The 15,851-nt window shown below is 32.0% G+C and overlaps 1 protein-coding gene across 1 annotated transcript; it reads left to right on the top strand.

Moving 5' to 3' along the window:
• Positions 1–591: 591 nt before the first annotated feature.
• LOC139489218 (ras-related protein Rab-40B-like) lies at positions 592–9,198 on the top strand. Its single transcript, XM_071275428.1, has 6 exons — positions 592–901; positions 3,116–3,176; positions 5,196–5,256; positions 6,021–6,098; positions 8,198–8,420; positions 8,923–9,198. The coding sequence occupies exons 1-6, from the start codon at positions 709–711 to the stop codon at positions 9,159–9,161; spliced, it is 855 nt and encodes a 284-aa protein (XP_071131529.1). The 5' UTR covers positions 592–708; the 3' UTR covers positions 9,162–9,198.
• The last annotated feature ends 6,653 nt before the right edge of the window (positions 9,199–15,851 follow it).

Raw genomic sequence — 15,851 nt, 5'->3', positions numbered from 1 at the left:
TGCACGAGGATGCCGCAAGTGTTACACATGATACATGATATCCGAACTCAAAATTATGAATGTAAAAGCACCGACAGTTTTTTCCTCCAGTGAAAATAATTAAGCGCGTATATTTCAGTATTACAGAAATTTCTTTTTCTTGCTGAATATAAATTCCTTTTCAACTGATTTAACTCGATTAACATGGAATGAAATTTGTATATCGGTAGACTACTGTATTCTGAATTTAACGAATTAAACAAATTTAAATTCATTTTCAATTAAATTTACCCCCCCCCCCTTTTTTTAGTTTTTATAATACACGTAGAAACACTTTAATTGAGAGCATTCGTGTGCTAGCACGTGTTTGTTATCCTATTTTGGGAGTGTAGAAGAAGACCCCAAATAACCGGTCAAGGGTTCATACACTAGTCAAAATAAAAACACAAAAAAACTTTAAGCCAATCGAACTAGCAGGATAATTTATCGGTATGTTCGGACTGTATGATTATTTGTTATGTAAAATCTAGATATTTCCGAAATTAAGCCGCCATTGTCTGATTATCATCTGAAGCGAGTTAGGCTCCCCTCTCTATGATTTCCCCTGATGAAACTGTTTATGTTTATTTGACTATACAATTTATAGCTTACATTCTTAAATTTGCAGAAGTAATCGATTGCTTAGACCATCATGTGATTTCTGTAAAATGTCATGTACACGATTAAGTCATGTCCTCTTTGGAAAGTTCGCCTAGCAATAGTCTGAACAGATCTGTAACTGGGCTGGGATCTCCTTCTCCAAAATCATATGACTATTTACTTAAGTTTTTGTTAGTTGGAGACAGTGACGTAGGAAAAGAAGAATTAATTACCGGTTTAGATGATGGTGCTACTGAATCTCCATATGGTGTTTCAACTTGTGGTAAGAAACCTCCCATATCATATGGCACATGGTGTATTTGTCATCCTTCCCTACGTTTTAATCACCCTACTCAATAGCTTCGTAATTCTCATATCATATTTGGACGAGAGCAGGCATTATCAGCAACATCACTATGTCTGAGGAGAAGTTATCAGCGATGTCACAAAGTGTGAGGAGATGTTATCTAGCTTAATTTTGTTAAACGTAAAACTGTATTAGAGAGGGGGTTAACACCAATAATAGAGCAATAAACAGATAATCAGGTTTTCTTCGTAAAGATATAGTCAAATAGCAGCCGTTCAACACAACAATCACAATGTCCAGCTTTTAAGCTTGTTTGCTGCGCTCACTTCCCAAAAATGTTGACAATGTGGCTTAACCTGACATTTATGATATCAGTGAATAATCAGGCCACAATTAAAAATATTTCAGTTTGCCCAAACCCGACCCATGATGACTGGGTGTGGGTAGGTAGGTAGGCAAATTCTTTTTTTTTTTTTATCAGAATTTGCATCAAAATATTAAAAGATCTTAAAACAGTATATCTTTTTTTTCCGTCAAACCTTTGTAGAGACAACCAAAAGCCATGAATTTAAAAACCTCTATAAATAAATTAGTCTACTATATGATTTGTATCCTGAGATGTTTATAACCCTGACAATTGCTAGCTGTGTGAAAGGGCTGGTGGATTTATGAAGTGATTTTCAACAGTTCCATCAACACAATGTTTGTGTAAAAAAAATATCAGCTGATTATGTAATGATTAAATTTGTTTGCAGTTTTTAAATCCTATTTCTATTAAAATAGATTAAATGTCCTAAAATATTTATATGCATTATTATCTACCATCCTCAGTGGCGGATCCAGAGGGGGGGTTCCGGGGGTGCGCACCCCCCCTTTATTTTGGCCGATCAATGCATTTGAATCGGGACATATGTTTTGCACCCCCCCTTTGCCCTGGGCTAGCACCCCCCCCTTTCGAAAATTCCTGCATCCGCCACTGATCCTTAGTTTGTGTATTTTTTATGTTTCGAAAACAAATTTATATTTGACATTATCACACAGGTAAACTAATTTGGCTATAAATAGATCAAAGCATGTTCTGTAGAATCTCCAAACTAAAAACGTATTTGTTATAATTTTATTTCTTTAAATAATCAAGTTTAAATTTTTGAAAATAATCATTATTGATAAAATATAATTGCATAAAGTTAACGTTTTCTGAAGACTATTTATTTTTAGGTAATGGTTCTAGAGGCTTCCATAACATGTTTTTACTTTTGCACATGTGAAAAAAAATATTTCTGACAAAAGTCAGATTTCTCTTGTCAAAAGGAATTTATATTGCAATAAATTATTCAGGAGTTACATTCAGTTAAGATTATATTTCTGATTCTGTATAGCAATTATAATTTGATCAAATTCTCCCAAACAGCAACATACTGATCTTGTCTAATGAGACTTGTAAATTTGAACTATTTGAATAAAAGGGCATCTAATTTACATGATAAAGGAAAATTATAATTAAAGACAACAATTTATCAAGAAATAATTCCTTTTTATTCAGTAAAAACAAAATCTTCTTGCAAGATTGTAAATTCGCAACTTCCGGATCCATTTCCTGTCAGAATAACATTGAAAATATTCGATTGCACATGGTTTTGAACAAATCTACCTGAATATTCTTATCAGATATTCGATAACACGATGAAATTAACATTGAGCATATAGGTAAGGGTTTGGTAGTACAGACAACTACAGCGTAAAAAAACTGTGCCACTTCACATATTTTACTTCTTTACGTTCGTTAAATCAGAAGATAAAAACAGAGAATATCGAATATCGATTCACTGCGTCTCTTATACACTTTCATTTTAATCGTATTCACAGTTACTTTCAAACGCAAAGACGACAAACATTAAGTTTTGTACGATGACGGAGCGGACCCAAAAAAAATCCGAAAAAAAAATTCTTCAAAAACACGTCAAAAAAAGAATTTGAGTCGGCGGGTTTATTTCGGGTCGGTCGCGTTTGGGCAAACATATAATCTTTTTATTTTGGCCTCAGTGTGTAGAAAACCCCATAATCTATGTGTATCATGTACTGATACTGTATCCTTTACATATTGTGCATAAATTCAGATTTGATAAAGCTACATGTATATATTTTTGGATACACTTTACTGTACTCGCACCTGTTTATTGTGTATTTCAGGTATAGATTACAAGACAACCACCATACTCCTAGATGGCAAGAGAGTAAAATTACAGCTATGGTAAGATACATCAGATATTGTATTGAGGGGGTGGGGGTAGGAATTTTATCAGAACTTTGGGATAGGGTGTTTTAAAGCTCGGGATTGACCCTTTCGGGATCCTGGAATTCTTTTTTTCAAAATTTCTGGATGTCAGTTTTAATTTTCTTTAACTTTGGCACCATGCATGGGATTTCATGTTTTCAAGCTCACCCCCCCCTTTCTGTATTAGTGATACAAATTTACATGTCTGTCTATTTTTCATGGCTTTGGCAACCACTTGTGATGATGAAAATTAAACTGGTATATCGGATTCACATAGTTCCAAACAAGAAAGTCTTGTCATATTTAATTATATTATAATTACATATGAAATATTTGTACAGTTTAGGAAAATATAAAGTTGATTTGCTGAGCTGCAGTAGCAGAGAGAGAAAATAATGGTTCAACTAGCGTACTAAGTGGACCCCAAATTGAATTGTTACATACATGTACATGTAGATATAAGAAATGTGGTATGAGTGCTAATGAGACAACTCTCTATCCAAGTCACAATTTGTAAAAGTAAACCATGATAGGTGAAAGTTTGGTCTTCAACACAGAGCATGTATGTAAACAGTGATTTTACCATAACTGTTCACTCACAACAGAAACAGGGTACCAAGAGAATATAAATGTGAATTATGCATTAATCATGTTAATTTCTTCATCATTCATGTTATCTGCCAACCTGTATTTGTATAATATAGATAGAGGTAACTGGTTGATTGCACGATAAAGTTAATTATTCTGAGTTTATTTTGTGTAACTATGAGTAAAGCAATTGTTTCAATGTTCCTGAGTTCTTACTTTGAAATTTACCAAAACTTATATGTCCATGATAACATGTAGTCAAAAGTTTCCAAGTGACTGCTGGTGATGTCAACTGACTACTTTGTATTTTTAGTTCATGATTATCAGGTGTTTCATACCAATGTGAATAAGAAATTGTTTATTTCATCCAGAATAATTTATAACAGTTTAGCCTTTATATACATGTACCAACAAGCTCACCAGGATGTCATTTGCTTGTTCTCAAAGATATTTTCACTTTATTGAAGAAACCAATAAATAAACAAACATATTTTGAATAAAACTATGATGTGTGCATCTAAGATACATCAAACCAACAATATAAATGATCCAAAGTTATGTGAATGTTAATACAATCCCCGAAGTGTGTTTGCGGAGACCCTGAAACAACGGATCACTATTTATTAAAATGCAAAATATTCAATGTACCTTGCCAAAGACACATTCACAACCTACAGATTCCAATCAAAAATTTCTACTAATGTCTTAATTTTTGGCTCCGATAGACTCACAGTAGAACAAAACATACTGATATTTAAAGCTGTGCAAAACTTTATTATAAGTAGCAATCGATTCACATCCACAATCAAATAATTCTAATTACTCACTCCTCCCCTATATAAAAAATATTGTTTCATTCTTTAATAACACTCTTATTTTTCTAAAAACACCTTTCACCCTCTTCCCTTGCTATATACTTTTCTTATGAATATTCCATTTGTTATTGTAATCATTGACTGTATTTTGTTACATATTTATTCGTTTGCTATTCAGCATGTGTTCATAGCTTGTATTTTTATTTTCGAATTTAGGGAGACAGATTTATATAAGAGCACTGCTCTTCTTTCCTAATCCCAGTTATTGAATCTTGTATATTTCGTATTTATGTCTTTACCCTTGTAGCTATATCATGTATATATATAATGATTTCTTTAATAAAATATGTTTACACTAAGTTAAAAAAAAAAAAAAAAACTCAAAGGAGATTTAGGGTATTTGTATGTCAATGAGGCAGAAACCAAGCAAGGCATCTAAAGGTCAACATAGTCTTATATGCATTTTATTCATGGGTATGACTAATATATTTTACTCTTATTGCTACTATGAATTACAAAACAAATTGTAAAATACCAGCACAGTTATGTGGCCTGCATGATCTTGATGATCATTTCTCATATTTATTTTCAGGGATACTTCAGGCCAAGGAAGATTCTGTACAATATTTAGGTCATATTCCAGAGGAGCTCAGGTAAATCTATATGGAAAAACTTGTCTGAATATAAAATGATATATGAACATTACATGTATTGGGTTTTTCAGAATCTTGTGAGTTTATGATAATTTCACTGGTTTTATATTCTGTTGGGTTATTAACATTTAATCATTTTGTGAACTTAAAATTTGTATGGCATTATCATGTTTGTTAGTCATACATGTAACTCATGATTACTAGGTGTACACTTTTGTATACATTACTCAGAATGCATTAGATTCTGAAATGGGAAATTAAAATGTATACTTGATAAATGATTTCAAAAATTTCATTGAGGAAACCACTCATACGCTGCAGTAATAACATAATGCTGATGTAATAACATAATGCTGACGTAATAAAATAAGGCTGACGTAATAACTTGACGCATTGTGATATCGGAAATGTTTCAGAAATGCATGAATGTGAAAATTTTCAATGAAGAAGGTCTGTGGTTCTCTCTGGCACTCCAGTTTCCATCACCAAAAAAATGACCACCAGGAAATAACACAATAGTGTTAAAAATGACTTTTATAAACACCAATCAATTGATGAGTATGAATGAGTAAAGATACATATGAAAAGAAAATTAAATTGTACTATTGTTTTTACAGTCTTAAAAAATCATCCACAAGTCATGCAAGTCATGAATAGTAGTCCATTTTATAAATTTATAATTTCAAGATATTTATGAGAAGAGCTACTGCTTGAAATTAACAGATTATGATGATCACTAATATAAGTATTGTTAAATATTTCAGGGTATCCTGTTGGTATATGACATAACAAACAAATGGTCATTTGATGGAATTGACCGCTGGATAAAAGAGGTCAACGAGGTGAGATTAATTTATTACGCAACCTAAATGTCTATATTACACACACCTGGTGATTTTGTTAAATTTTCATATTTAATCATGTTGATTGTTTTGAAGGTCTCTTATGGAATGATTGAAGAAATATAAAGTCAACTTAAATATTAGGATTAATGAACAAAATGAAAAAATGTGGTGCAGCTCAAGGAAATTAATCATGTTGGAAGCAGCACTATTAATTATTATGTGTCTTACTTTATATTAAATATACAGTTAAGTTATTTATTCTCAAATAAAACGGGTATAATTCCACCAGGTATAAGGGTTTTCCCTTGAGGTTTAAAACATGGTGGTACCCAATGCTTAATTCTTTTCTCCAAACCTTTAAAACGTGAAATTCTCTATAACTCTTGAAAGACACTTGAGTGACTTATCTCTTAACATGTATGACCATTATCTGTCATACAATCCCTGATCCTTCAAAAACAATTCTTGGAAACATGTACAGTCAGGGGCGTAGCTATAATAAAACGGTGTGGAAGCAAAAAAAATTTTGGGACCCTTTTCTACAGAAATTTTTTTTCGGTTTTCGGTCATAGGACGGTTAAAAGAGGAGCTATATATGTAGATGAAAATTTATGAATGTAAAACTAATAAATCTTCTGAATAGAGTTATACATAAACAACACATATTTGTCATGTTTGTGATACAGAATTTACTCAAAATTGTCCAAAATCTGCTCTTCGGGTCTGGGCAGAAACAACCTTCTCTATTACTTTGTCAATATTCACACTGAAATCCCGATGAATATACAGTAATGCTATGTAACTGTCGTTCTTCATTGTTGATCTTACACTTGTTTTCAAACACATACGTAGTACCGTGACTGATAGATCTCCATCATGGCATGGTAGCACTCGCGAGATGTTATAAACCAGCGTACGTGTTCGGCATCGAGCGACCTCCAATTGAATTCGTCAAAATAACATGCCAGGTCAGTTTCGTATGCTTCAGAAAATATTGAGATTTGTTGGTTTTGGATATTTCCTACAACACGATGAAGCAGATACAGCGCAAAGAAGCGATTTTCTGATAATACTTGATTCGACTCCACACTCCAGTTCCCTTATCATATGGTCTATGAACGCAAAAAATAATGAGACTTTCCAATACTGTTTTGGCCCTGGTTGCAGGGTGATTGGCCCCGGTAGTCTGTCGACCACATCGCCTCGGCATAATTTTAACGATATCGAAGGGATCTGATAATTCTAATGCCGATTGGTACATCTCATTCCAAACTGATGAACTGTACACTGTAAAATGTGCTTCAAAACTACATGTCTTAGGCTGAGTATAACAAATTCAAATCTTGTAAAAGATACAAGTTACCTTCCGATTTTGTCATAATCTCCAAAAAAAAAATATTTTGAAACCAAATGCCGTTATTTAATAATATTTCATCAATTAAAAAAGTGACAACATAGGTGTTTCCTTTAACATTCAATTTATAAATTTTTATTTTGCCGTTTCTTTCTTGCATGCCGAATCAATGTGCACGCAACTGCGTGTTAGCGTGTAGGGAGCTACGATCTTTTTCTGCATTACTCGAACACTTGTAACTAGGTTGTCAAACTAATATCCGGGATAGATGAAAAGACACAAACAGTGTCCGAACGTTAACGTTTCAGTAAACAAATATTCTAATCATTTTTTTTTTCTTTTTTATTTTTTTTGTGAAAACGACGTGGATGCACGTGCTGTCGTGCCTCCGGGTAGCTACGCCCCTGACAGTATGTTCATATCTGTGCCCAGTCAGGCTCTCTGAACATTGTGTTATTTATTGATTATTATCTATAAAAAAAAAATGAAATGTGGTATGATTACCAATGAGACAACACTCCACAAGAGACCAAATGGGGTAGAAGTTAGAAACTATAGGTCACTGTGCTGACATTTATATTTTGAAAGCATTCAGGTGTTGGTGGTTGAAGTGGTCAGTTGGACTATGGTCCAATATTTGTGGTAATTCATGTTATCTGTTTGAATTATTAAACAGAGTTTGGCTAATTATGAAACATTATTAGTTGAATATCTTATTAATATAAATTGTTTAATTTTTTAGCATGCACCTGGAGTACCTAAAATTTTAGTTGGAAATCGTTTACATCTAGCCTACAAAAGACAAGTTAGTGAGGCAGCTGCCGAGGCCTATGCCCTGAGAAATGATATGGCATTCTTTGAAGTCAGTCCACTCTGTGATTTTAATGTGACAGAATCTTACGCTGAATTATCCAGGCTGGCATTGAAAAGAAATGGCGTCAGTAGATCATGGGGGCATAACAAAGGTACAAATCAAAATAAACCAGCTGATAAAAAAAGGCTATTTAAGTGCACTCACTTCTTTAAAAAAAATCATGAGGTCTAAAAATATATATTCCTATTATCTCCTACGGGTAAAAATAATGTAGGTAGTTTAGTAAAATAAATTATTTTTAAAAATATTTCTTGTAGAATATATTTGAAAGCTCTTGAGTTAAACAATGCTTATCCAAAAATTCTGGACAAGTGAGAATATAATCATTCACCTTGTATAAAAACAAGGTTTATATAGAATGTTTGTCATATCATTTGATAACCTTTACAGTACCAGCTTTAGAGCACCACATGTGCATTTCAACCATAAATGTCTCTTCAGTGATGTTTGAGTCCACAATATTTGAAAATTAATCCAAACCTTATCAAAATGAAGAGCTGATGAAAACCCAAAGGGACAAAAAGTATAGCCAAAGTCGGACAAAGAATCATTTAACATTCTATTACAGATATTGTTTATTTCTTCTCTTGTAGTGCTGAGTTTACAGGAGTTGGCCTGTCACACGATTGTTTCCAGTACGACTATATATGGCATAGACAATCTTCCTTTACCACAGACTCTCAAATCTCACCTCAAATCGTATGCATTGACAAACAAGACCCGTGCACGCATGCTTAGTTTTATACACAGAGACAAGAGCAAGAAACCAAAATACTTAAATCCCAGCGACTCGCCGCCTATGAACTGTCGCAAAAGTTGTTGTATAAGCTAGCAATTCAGGATAGTTGTTATTTAAATGATGATGAGTACTAAGAGAAGATAATCCAAATGCAGTGTGTGAGGGCAGTGTTTTGTATTAGAAGGGAGCTTGAGTTAGTTGTGTTGTTGAAGTTCACTCGGTTTAAGTTTTCCATGGGAATTATATGACTTGCTAACATGTCCCATAATGATCTGTTACACAGAATCCATTTTTTCTTTATGATTTATGATGATATTGAAAGATATTTTTTGGTGGTTTTGTTCACAGTGAGAAATTATTGTTTTGACATTCAAAACATAACAATATTTTAATGACCAAGATATAAAAATTTGCAAAAAATGTAATTATCTACTTTCTTAGCTTATTTTTTCATCACAAAAATGTAATTTACACTATCTTTTTGGCCTTTTTATAGTGCACATAGATTTTTAAGGAAATATAGGTACCATATAAAACTAATAAAAGCGAAGTTGTAATTTCAGAATGAACAATGTAATCATGTTAATGACATGAATGAGACAGAATAACATAAGAATATTAAGTGTTTTTGTTTCCATGGTATAGTTCAACTGAGTGTTTATTGTTTCATGATCTTTGTATATGTTTGAATGATGTTTAGGGATGTTTGTACAGTTATTGATTGTATATTAGTTTTGATATTGGTGCAATTGTAGGTAAAATAATATTGTTGTATATTGTTCAGCTGATATCATGTTGATCAGTAATATATCTGAATACATTTATGTTATTCAGATATGTGTTTAAAGGACAGCATCACCCACCCTCCACTCCACTTGAAATAATGGAATAGTTTTACATAATATAGAAGGTGTTTTTTTCACAGATTTTACTACATTAAAACAAAAACTTCAATCAGTGCTATAATCTTAGTCAAATATTTTTATTGTGTGATTTGTATCACACCTATAAATAAGAAAACTTGTAACGTCAAACAGCTGATCATGATTGACATTTTTCTGGTATCCTTGTAAATTAGGAAATGTTTTTTTAAAGATGTACATGTACTTCATAATCATGGTAATAGCGGGAACAAAAGATTATAAACATTATCTTCATGAAAAAAAAACAGATTTGGGCACTGTATATTGAGTGAAGTTATTCAGAGTTATTGATGTTGGTATTTATAATACTTTTTAAGTCTATACCAAATATTCTGAAAGCAATTACATTGGAATGGCTTGTAAAAAGAAATAACATGCACTTTGAAAAAATGCAAGTGTTTGAGATAATTTATTAAATGTAATTACAGGTAGTTTTTAGAAAAGAATAAATTTGAAGCATCTTCTGAGAAAAAGCATAAAAAACTTCTTTTTTTTTTAACATGGTCTCTTACCTGTAAGTCAAGTTATAAGTTTTTCACTATTTCTGCATCATTTTGAAATAAGTATGTGCCATAACTATATGAGAGTTGTATTTATTTAAAACGAAGGATTACCTGGTTGTACAGCAATATAATTTCTGTTAAAAAATTGTCTATATGATCAGGGATTGACTGTTTAATCTATACCAATGTACTTTGGTTTGTTGAGAAATAAAGATATAGAACTGTTTAGAGATAATTAACTCATAGTTTTTTATATGTTTTTTTGTTGTATGTATATTTTGTACCACATGACATACAGTATCGAAGTTTATATTTTTTGTACAGAGAAAAGACATTTGTACATATGGAAATTAATGTTGTATTTATTATCAATCTGAAGGAAATACAGATTATGTGTTCAGGCTTAGCTTACAAAGATTTGACAATGTTACATTCTACTTTCTATTTTAAACACCTTTCAGGATCCTCGGGTTTTGTCCAAATGATTAACTGATGTGATAATAACCAGAACAGAAAGTAGAATAGATTTGTGTCTGTGTTCTACTTTTTGTTTTAAAGAACTTTGGGATATATGTATTTACACTTTTGGTATTCAGCTGAATTTTGTCCCTGAATGACCTTAGATCTACTCTGAATAACCTTCTCAATCTGACGTCAAGAAACCATCACTTCTTAATTGTGACGTCAAATGTTTTAAATTGTGATGTTAAAGTTAATGGGAACCTGGGTAAATTTACGTAATGGTGGACAAATTTGCATGCAAGTGTAAATACATCTATTCTCTGACGTGGTAATGACCAGAACAGGAAGTAGAACGAAGTGTTGTCTGTTCAGTGTTAGTGAAGCACGGACACACGATCAGTATAGGAATCAGATTGTATTTATAATAGATGTCACATGGTTGTGCTGTATTATGATTATGTTAAAATTGACTAGTCAAATATTTTTTTGTAAGTTTCATAGTTCAAAACTTTTATACTGTTTATATTATATCAATAATGAATAATACAGTTGTCACTTGATGTAAACAATGATTGAAATTTAGTGAATTCTGAATGTTAATTTTTAAAATGCATTCTAAATTATTAATATAGTGCCAATATTTTTCTGTCACAAGTTATTCCATGTGAAAGATATAATGCCAGAAACCATAGTAACTAAAACATATTCATAATAGGTATATAATGTAGTATATCTTTAAAGATACTTAAAGAATGACTTGAATAATGTAATGCTGAACTGAAATTGTAATTGACATTTAGAATATAATGCCAATTACTAAAAGATTAATTAAAGATTAAGGATAAAATATTACAGTCAAAAAAAATAGAGCTGTGGGATGAAGATCCAGTCAAGCTAATAATATAAAAAAAGAAGATGTGGTATGATTGCCAATGAGACAACTATCCACAAAAGACCAAAATGACACAGAAATTAACATCTATAGGTCACCGTACGGCCTTCAACAATGAGCAAAGCCCATACCACATAGCCAGCTATAAAAGGCTTTGCTCATTGTTGAAGGCTGTACAGTGACCTATAGTTGTTAATGTCTGTGTTATTTTGGTCTTTTGTGGATAGTTGTCTCATTGGCAATCATACCACATCTATTTTTTTATATTTATTGAACATTTAAATATGTGATCCTCCTGTACCTATGAACTCAATGAAAATTAGTATCCAATGAATGATAATGATTCTACAGTAAACACTTTAATTTCGTACACATTTGCTGTTCTATTAAGCTGAAGTATGGAAATTTTGTCAGTGATTTATTTTATTACGCAATTTTTATATGAGACAATTACAAATATAAACAAAGACACATGGTCTTGAAATTTCAATAACATTTTTTTAAGGTATGTTAAATTTTTATCTAAGATTAAATTATTTGTTACTTGAAAAAAAAAGAAAGACATGTTGGCATTTTTAAATCTGCATTATAAACTTTATGTACATTATAATTTACCCGTTTTGTCTTGTGAGTTACTTTTTAAGTGACGGATCTTATAAGAAAAGATATGATTAAACTGATCTGTTTTTTGTCCCCATTAAAGATTTTATCAATTATTGAATCAGTCCACTTTAAATCATATATTGTCTTATTGGTGACTCTAGTCATTACAAAATTTGAAACATCAAATTTGTACTGAAAGTGAGATTAACATAGGTAATAATCAGAATAATAATAAGAAATTACTAAAATCAAAACAACTTCTAATGCATAGCATCCGTTAAGTAAGTTTTTTGTTTAGATGTCTACATTTTTTGTCCATACATATGGAATGGTATCATTTCTCAGAAATTTTGATGACTGATGAAATTTGTGTTTTCTATTACAAATTTATACTGTTTGAGTCGTATGACTTATTGTTAATTGATGCAGATGTACATAAATATGTATATATTTAATACATGTAAAAATGCATGTAACTTAGATCTGCCTAAAAACATCAAATGTTTGTAATGGCATTAAAAATAAAAAGAATCTCATTTATTGTCTGTTTTTTTCTTTCTGAACAGGTTTATATGTACAATGCATAAAGATTCTACCATAAACAATTGTAATATGATATTTTATCCACTGGAGACATTTATATTGCAAGGCTTGCCAAGATTTTTAAATATCTTTAAAAAATTAGCTGCTGGATAATATGCTGAGATTATGTGTTGGAATTTGTTTCTCTAATGACTTTACGACAATATGCAGACAATCTTAATTCTTGCAAAAAGATGTGTTCTTTCAATGGTAAGTAATCCAGCTTGGTAGCCTTTTTCATGATGTCAGAATATATAGTAATTACATTCAGAGGAAAGCAAGAAAATTTGACATCATACCATAATCGAATTTTGACTATGAAGAATTCAGACCAAAAGAACCACACTTTCATCAGCTAAAAGTGATAAACAGATCAGGAATAAATTGTATAAAAATTACAGACATTTTTATACTGTTTTATCACTTAGTATTGCTTTTATGAGAAAAAGGAGGTTTAGATAGATCATACACCAACAAACTAAAACTAATTCCGCCTTTAACAATTTTTTGTGCTATAATCTTGAAAGCTTTAATAAACAGACACACTTTTAATATAAACAAATTATAAACAATAAAAGATATATAAATAATTTGCCATTGCCTGCATTTTAAGCCAACTACAACGTGAGTTAATGCCCTTTGAGCGTATAACCTCCCCCCTTTTATTGTAGACTATAATCTTGTAAGCTGTAAAAGAAAGGGAGAAACTTTTTAAACAAAAAAACACCAGCTGGACAAGATCTTCAAATAGGTCAACATGACCATAAATTATTAGTACATATGTACTTCCTTTATACTTTGTGGTCTAAACTCTTGCAATTAGGAAACTATTTTTTTCTCAAATGTTGTATTTCAGAGCTTTCTCTACCCTTGTTATCAGTATACCTAACATGGTGCAGTGAGGTGAATATTCATTATAGCCTGTGCATGCCAATGGCAAGCAATTTATTAATAATATGGACTCAGATATTCATGTTACCAATTGAATTGATGTGTATTTGTATAACTATACTTGCCAAGAAAATCGTCGCAAGCATACTTGCATAAATAAAATATTGATGCCACTGTTGCTAAATATAATGACTTATTTTACATATTTTTGTCTGGTGAGCAATTAAGGCTCACTGTTGACAATATTAACTAGAGGCTCCTAAGATCCTGTGTTGCTCACCTGACTCAACTTTGGTTTTGGAAATAATGTAAAAATAGATACAGAATCAAAACAGATACCAAAATTGGGTTTGATATTTATTAAAAAAAAAACAGGTGATCATCTTGAGCAATAAATCAGTAACAAAGTAGCAACACTTCCACGTTACCTAATCAGGAACATTTATGCATTGTTTGGTTTCATTCCATTCAGTTGTTCTCTAAATGAAGACTTTTGAATGTATTGTCCATAGGGTCCCATGTTAAATGAAGTTCCCCACTGGCGGCCATATGGAAGATGGATCAGCTTCAAAGTAACTACACTTGGTTGGTTTCATTCCATATCATTCATTGGTTCTTTAAAAAAAAACAATGTTGTCCTATTTTTACAACTAAGTCCACATCTGGTGGCCATCTTGGATGATGGTTTACAACTAAGTCCTTGGTCAACATCTCATAGGGAAGATTTATGCCATGTTTGGTTCCATCCCATTCAGTGGTTCTCAAAGAAGTTCAATATTAACGACAACGACGACGTGCGCCAAGTGATTTGAATAGCTCTCTAGACTTTCTCTCTCTTTGGGCCAGGTGAGCTAAAAAGGAGATTGTAGCTCCTTCATATTTGAAAACAAGATGTATCAAGTTATGCACAATTGTATAAAAGACTTACTGATCTATAGTCTTTATAATTCACTTATAGCTGGCTAGTGTCTAATACCTAAGCCCTCCGTATTGTTCTTTGCCGAAATTGTCAATATATTGGCACTTTTCACATTATTAGCTCACCTGGCCTAAAAGGCCATGTGAGCTTTTCTCATCACTTGGCGTCCGTCGTCGTCGTCGTCGTCGTCGTCGACGTCGTCGTCGTCGTCGTTAACAATTTTTCAAACATCTTCTCCTCTGAAACTACTGAATGGATTTGAATGAAACTTAACATGATTGTTCCTTAGTATATCCTGCACAAAATGTGCGCTTCGATTTTTGATCCGTCAAAAAACATGGCCGCCGTTACTTAAAATAGAACATAGGGGTCAAATGCAGTTTTTGGCTTATATCTCAAAAACGAAAGCATTTAGAGCAAATCTGACATGGGGTAAAAATGTTCATTAGGTCAAGATCTATCAGCCCTGAAATTTTCAGATGAATCAAACAAACCATTGTTGGGTTGCTGCCACTTAATTGGTAATTTTAAGGAAATTTTGCAGTTTTTGGTCATTATCTTGAATATTATTATAGATAAAGATAAACTGTAAACAGCAAAAAAGATCAGCAAAGTAAGATCTACAAATAAGTTAATATGACCAAAATTGTCAATTGACCCCTTAAGGGGTTATTGTCCTTTAATGACAATTTTTCACAATTTGTTCATCATATTTGCTAACTTTAAAAAATCTTCTCCTCTGAAACTACTGAATGGATTTGGTTAAAACTTAGCATGGTTGTTCCTTAGATTATCCTGCACAAAGTGTGTGCTTTGATTTTTGATCCGTCAAAAAACATGGCAGCCGTTACTTAAAATAGAACATAGGGGTCAAATGCAGTTTTTGGCTTATATCTCAAAAACGAAAGCATTAAGAGCAAATCTGACACGGAGTAAAAATGTTCATTAGGTCAATATCTATCAGCCCTGAAATTTTCAGATGAATCAAATATCCAATTGTTGGGTTGC

This window comes from Mytilus edulis, chromosome 9 (genome assembly GCF_963676685.1).
Source record: "Mytilus edulis chromosome 9, xbMytEdul2.2, whole genome shotgun sequence".
Lineage (NCBI taxonomy): Eukaryota > Metazoa > Mollusca > Bivalvia > Mytilida > Mytilidae > Mytilus > Mytilus edulis.
Note: the sequence above shows the minus strand (reverse complement) of the source record. Positions and strands in the feature narration are given on the sequence as shown.